We start from the raw sequence: 6,379 nt of genomic DNA, 5'->3' as shown, positions 1-6,379 counted from the left end.
TGACTAATGTATGCATGCTGCTGGCTGCTGAAAGCGGACAAGGTAGAATCATGTTTTAAGTAAGCATGGGTAAATTGATAGATTTTGTGTGGGATGTTTATATCTGTTGATATTTCAGAGTTTACATGTTATATTAAGTTTCCAGTGAAACCTAATTGTTAGCGCAGTGGTTAGCGCTTGTGCGGCACAGTTCATGTCATGGGAACCTGTCGTGGGTTCAAATCCAGCTCCAGACTTTCTGTGCAGAGTTTGTATGTTCTCCCCGTGCTTGCGTGGGTTTCCTCCGGGCACTCCGGTTTCCTCCCACATTCCAAAGACATGCATTTCAGGTGAATTGGCCGGTCCAAATTGTCCCTAGGTGTGAATGAGCGAATGAGTTGTCTGTCCCTGTGTGCCCTGCGATTGGCTGGCAACCAGTTCAGGGTGTCCCCTGCCCACTGCCCGATGATTGCTGGGATGGGCTCCAGCCCCCCCGCGACCCTACTGAGGATAAGCGGTACGGCTAATGAGATGAGATGGGAGATTATGCATGTTGATTACCGGTAACCGTTTTCATTCGTGAAAATGAGGCACCGATCGGGTAATTTCTAGCCCTTTCGTGCAGTGGTCCCCAACCTTTTCTGGTTTCTTATTTTCCTCATGTTGAGGTTTTTGAGTTTTTCCTTGCCCTCGTGTAGGTTTTTAGAGCAGGGGATGGTTTAATATTAGTCTGTAGTTTGCAATAACCTGTGCAGCCTTTTTACTCTTTGTGATAAAGGGCTATAATAATAAACATGACTTGATTTACCATATTCTCGCAGCACGGCCCAACAATAAAGTTGGTAATAATAACAGCATTAAATATTAGCCCAAATCCACTGTGTAGTCATCAGACTACAAGGATATTAGGATTTAGCTCATCATGGCACTATTTTTACTCCTAGTGCCCCGCGTTGCATACGTGGGGCCATGATTAAAATAATTGTGTATTTTATTTTGGTATTCGGTTTATACTTTTTGAATATGGCCTAACGTATTCAACAACATGGTACTAATGAGTAAAAAAACTAATGTGATAAGATAAAATCTAATGCCTTTTCCCATGTGATCCACATCCTAGTGGTCTTTTGGTTTAAGATCTGGCACTCCCGTTGTATCCAATGTTGTGCAAATGGGTTCAGCAATATTTTTTTCTACTGATCTAATACAGAAATCTACTACTTTAGGTAAAAAAGGTTTATATATGGTAAAAGCCAGGGTTGGTCAACCTGCGGGTCTAAAGTAGCATGTGTCTCTTAAGCGCTGCCTTAGTGGCTCCCCAATTTAAAAATTAGGGTTGGGGTGTATATATATATATATATATATATATATATATATATTTAATTGAATGACAACTTTTATGTATGAATCACATTTTTTTTCTCAATTTTAAAGTAGTGTTTTTGCAAGGTTGCACAATTTTTGCGTGGCTCAAAGCACGTTTTTTGGTCCGCAATGGTTCTTCCAAAATTTTGCGTTGCCAACCTCTGATAAAAGCAAAAAACAACCAGGGCCACAGTGAACAGCAAATTCGCAGGAATTAACACGAATATGCATACCTGTCAACCTCCACGGCTCCATGCCCGGTCGTATTTTCACGTACAAAATAATCGTACACCATTAAAAAAAAAAAACGGAATAATGCATGATGGGAAATCCCCAGGCGGTAGACTCATGCGCACAGTAGCATCAAACTGCTCGCTTCAATTGCAATGAGAAAAAAAAACAATACCGAGATAGAGGCTACCACGGCGAACTCGTTAGACTTGATTGATTTGCCGTTTCGTGATAGTCTGTGTTTACCGGATGGTACCCATCATTGACAACTTAGCGTTTTTCCGTACAGGATTTCCTTGTACGTCGTACTCGTCTTAAAATGCATAAAAAACGTACTTTGTACGGCAAAACCGTACAGGTTGACAGGTATGAATATGGCGACTACCAGGTGGGATTTCACTATGTAAGATATTAAAAAAATGACCTAAGTTTTAATAAGAAAAAAATAACATTGTATGTTTGTTCATGTCTTTTTCCAAGTGTCCAAATTAATGTCTTTATTTTTTTTTGTACCACGAGGAGGCACTAAATATCACACACTGTCCCTTTAATAACATACAAATTCACGGATGCTATTTTCTTTATTTTGTGGCAAACATAATTTCCGGCAGCAGCTAGCATGATGCACAAGTTCCCACGCAAAGCACGAGTGGGACTCCCAGTGTCACTGCGACGTCTTCCGCGGCTCCGCGTGGACCACGATCCCTTTGGCAATAAGGTCCGGGACCTCCACGGCGAGCCACGGCCCCAGCCCAAGCGCCATGAGATGGGCCAGGCCGAAACGCGGCGAGTTGCGGGCCCACAAAGGCGCAAAGTGATCAGTCAAGCAGATCTTGCCACCTCGGTACATCTTGGCCGTCTTGCCGTCGAGCTCCGGTAGCGCCACTTCCGGTGCCGTGTCTGGGTACGTCACGGGGATGTCGAACTCCAGGCGGAACTCGTAGCGCAGCATCTCGTGGACGAACCAGCACGTGCCGGTCCAGCGCGTGCCATCTGCGTTGGACTCCAGGCGGAACCAGTCGTTGTCAGCCGCCTTGTTGTTCTCCACGAAGCGGATCAGGGCCTGGTACTCTTCCTTGAGTCGCTGCGGCCACAGAGCGCGTTCCCGCGGGCCTGCTTTCGTCTTGAGGAGCGGGATCTGAGACACCACCTTGCGGGTGTTCTCGTCCGCCATCGAGACGGGTCGGTGGGGCTACAGGGACGGGATGATCTTCCGCAACGCGCTGACGTGGATCCCGATACGGAACCGCTGTGTCGTCACACTGCGACTTTCACGCCGCTTCATTGGTGCCTCTGCTTTCTGCGTTCGGATGCAAGACTGCCATCTAGCGGACCAGACTAGATGAAACGAGCCCATTCAAAACTTCATCTCCTCTATCTCTTTCAAACCCCATAAATATAACTATTCTGGCATACCCGTCAACCTCTACGTTTTTGCCGTACAAAGTATGTTCATTATGCATTTTAAGACGTGTACGACGTACAAGAAAATCTGTATGGAAAAACGCAAATTTGTAAATTTTGGGTACCACCCGGTATACACCGACTATCACGAAACGGCAAATCAATCAAGTCAAACGACTTCGCCGCGGTAGCCTCTATCTCGGTATCGTTTTTTTCCTTGCAAACGAAGCAAGCGGTTTGATGCTACTGTGCGCATGCGTCTGCCGCCTCGGATTTCATGTGGTAGTTATGTAGTGAATAGAAGTCCGTCTCTTTTTAGAGAACCGGCTTTTTCGGCTCCCAAACGGCTCACTTGCTTTGACGCATTATATTAAGAATTATTATGTTGTATTAAGAAGTTAAGGAAAAAAGGAAGTATAAAAGGAGAAAATGTAAAAAGGCAGGTTTGTGGTTATCCCCTTAAATCAGTATATTTCCAACAATAATTTAATGCAGAAAATGAATTCATAATTTGAATAAGAAAATGTATTATTCTACTTAATTATATTTGCATGTATTTTTTCCTTCTACAATGAACGTCCAAGCCACTTAATTTTTAAACCTTTCTTATGTTAAACCTCATTCATGTCGAGCAACTCAGAATCTCACAACGAAATGTTAATTAACAATATATATGATATAACAAAAACACATGTACAATATAACATGTTAAACTATATAAATAAACACGTTTGGAAAAAAATATGGTGTAAGAGTATTTTGTAAGGGCATGGAGGTAGGTATGCTCTGGCCTATTAAAAGGAGATTCTTGGGTAAAAAAAAAAAAACAACCTCACATTAAGATAGTCACTTCATTCAATTTAATCACGCAGCCGATCAAAGCATAAGTTTTCCTTGCCCTCATGTAGGTTTAAGATCAGAGGATGGTATAATAGTCTGTGGTTTCTAATAATCTGTGTTCTGTGCAGCCCTTTGAGACTCCTTGTGATTAAGGACTATAGAAATAAACATGACTTTACTTAACTCATAACTGTTAAAGCCCCAGTGTGTAACATTTGACCACTAGATGGAACTGTTGTCTAATGCTTCTACGCAGGAGGAGGAGAGGTGATTTATGATGAATTAAAGCCTGTCTTTTAATTGAATTGAGATGCCAACTGAATTGAATTGTCTTTATCGTCAATTATATCAACATTATGAAAAGTTATATGCAACGAATTTAGGCACTCCATGTATTAGAATTTTTTAAAATAAGATGGGCAAATCTATGGAAATACAGTACTTAGAGACTGGAACAAGTTAAAATAATAGTGCAATGAAAAATAATGGTGCAGCGTAACAATATTGCAATGATAAGAAGTGGAAAATTCTTTAGCAGAAACAACTGCAACATATAAAGGTGCAAGATATGTGTATTCACAGTTTTGTACGCTCATTTAGGGTGGCAATAGCTTTGGGGAAGAAGCTTTCTCCGAGCCTGTTTGTCGCTGATTTAAGGGACCTTTAGCGCCTACCAGAGGGCAACAGGTCAAATAGGTGGGAGCCAGGTGGGGAAGAGTCCTTTAAAAAGTGAGTGGCTCTGCTGCAGTATCGCCAGCCGGCAATGTCTTCTAGACTGGGCAGAGAGTAGCCAACGATTTTCTGGAATGTGCTGATTACTCTCTGTATGTTTTATGTACTTTTCCTGTCTGCTGCTGTGCTCCCCTTTGTAACAAAATCTAAGTTAAACAAGATTATATACGCTTTTACATCTTATATTTGAATTGAATTGTCTTTATTTTCATTTCTGTGTCTGCAGAAGTTGCATGAACTGACAATTTTCCAAAATTGACGGATTTTTTTTTTTTAAGGGCCATCCATAACCTTTAACGGGTTGAAAATGAGGCCATAAACCACAGCAGCAGCACATCCTTAAGAATCTAGTGCAGTACATTAAGAGAGGGAGAGGCGGACAGACAAAGAAGAAAAAATTACAGGTGGGTAGTAAAAGAAAGTCTGCGAGATAGAAGCCTGTCCCGACCCGAGTCTTATGATTAACATTTAGGGCCAGACCAGGCCAAAATTCGGGTCGGACTCAAGTTTGGCCTTAAAGGTAATGTGCGTCATTTGAGGTGTCTTCAAAAAGTTGACGGTTAAATATTTTCTATATTAAGTATGTGTTAACAATGCCCAACTAAGGTCAAACAGCCTTTATCCTTTATTTTCCACTGCGCCTATCTGCTTTTATTTTACATTTATCGGACTTATTTGGGCGGAACACATTAAGTTAGAGGAAAGGAGGCGGAGAGAGACGTTATGCTCGTCCCTGCAGGTCCGGCAGAGTCCAAAAGCCAACCGAAACCGCAAAAAAAAAGAGGAGCACAGTAATCGAGCGCGTCTCTATGTATTCATTCATAAACCTCATGTCATCATGTCTTATCCTCTGCTTCCACCTCCCTTGGTTTAAAGTCACGATTGCAGCTTTAAGTCTTCAAATCTCGCACCCCGTCTTTAAGATATTACCTCTGTAAAAAATGTCAATACACAAATAAGAGATTGGATTGTATTTTTTAAATCTTTTTTTAGTTTAGTCAGTTCATATTATTTTGTCATATTTATTATTTATTTATGTATTCATACAAGTTTCAACATTACTGTCACATTATTACGGAGAAAGCTCGCAATCAACATCTTAGTTCGGTCTTTTTAATTTCAATAGTTATTTCAAGATTTATATTTGTTAAATATGTACGTCAAAGGTGCCGCCGCGAGAGGCAGCCTCTCCAGTAGCTCCGTGTTATTTCGCTCTTTTTGTTATTTATTGTTTTTAATGTCTGCTACTATCTTCTGTGTTTTTCGGTCCGTTTGATAACTACACTTTGAATTACTTTCTATCCTATGGTTATGGGTTTTAACGCACAAAAATGCATTTATTCGAGGAATCAACTCCTTGCCCTGAAGAATTCTTATGCTGGCGTGATTCCCCATTTACTGGACGAGGTGAGGGGGCCCTATTGTGGCTGCAGAGCCGGAGATAAGGTGAAGGCTAAGCGGCTAGCGGCGTTATAAGTCTTCGGTACCGTCCGTAATCATGGTAAATGTAAACTCTCTACCGAATAAGACCGACAAACTGGCTGTGCTGGTGAAAAACACCAAAGCGTACAAGGAGTGCAGTTTGCTGTGTTTTACGGAAACATGGCTCATGTGTAGCATTACGGACGCTAACGTGGAGCTACACGGCTTCAGAGCTGTTAGGGCAGACAGAGACACAAGAGCCTGCGGGAAGCGAAGACGAGGCAAATTTGCTATCTACGTGAACACGAGGTGGTGTAACCCTGGGCATGTAAACACAAAGATTTCCATCTGCTGCAGGGACGTCAAACTTTTGGCCTAGTGTGTGACGTCAACCACTCCGCTGTCG

General features: G+C 42.0%; 1 protein-coding gene across 1 annotated transcript; it reads right to left on the bottom strand.

Moving 5' to 3' along the window:
- Positions 1 to 2,105: 2,105 nt before the first annotated feature.
- On the bottom strand, positions 2,106 to 2,869 carry ufc1 (ubiquitin-fold modifier conjugating enzyme 1). The gene has a single exon (XM_088320273.1). It carries the CDS (start codon positions 2,747 to 2,749, stop codon positions 2,240 to 2,242), a length of 510 nt encoding a protein of 169 aa, XP_088176399.1. The 5' UTR covers positions 2,750 to 2,869; the 3' UTR covers positions 2,106 to 2,239.
- Between the last annotated feature and the right edge of the window lie 3,510 nt (positions 2,870 to 6,379).

This window comes from Urocampus carinirostris, chromosome 16, assembly GCF_059441175.1.
Source record: "Urocampus carinirostris isolate Australia breed hairy pipefish chromosome 16, RoL_Ucar_1.0, whole genome shotgun sequence".
NCBI classification, from domain to species: domain Eukaryota; kingdom Metazoa; phylum Chordata; class Actinopteri; order Syngnathiformes; family Syngnathidae; genus Urocampus; species Urocampus carinirostris.
Note: the sequence above shows the minus strand (reverse complement) of the source record. Positions and strands in the feature narration are given on the sequence as shown.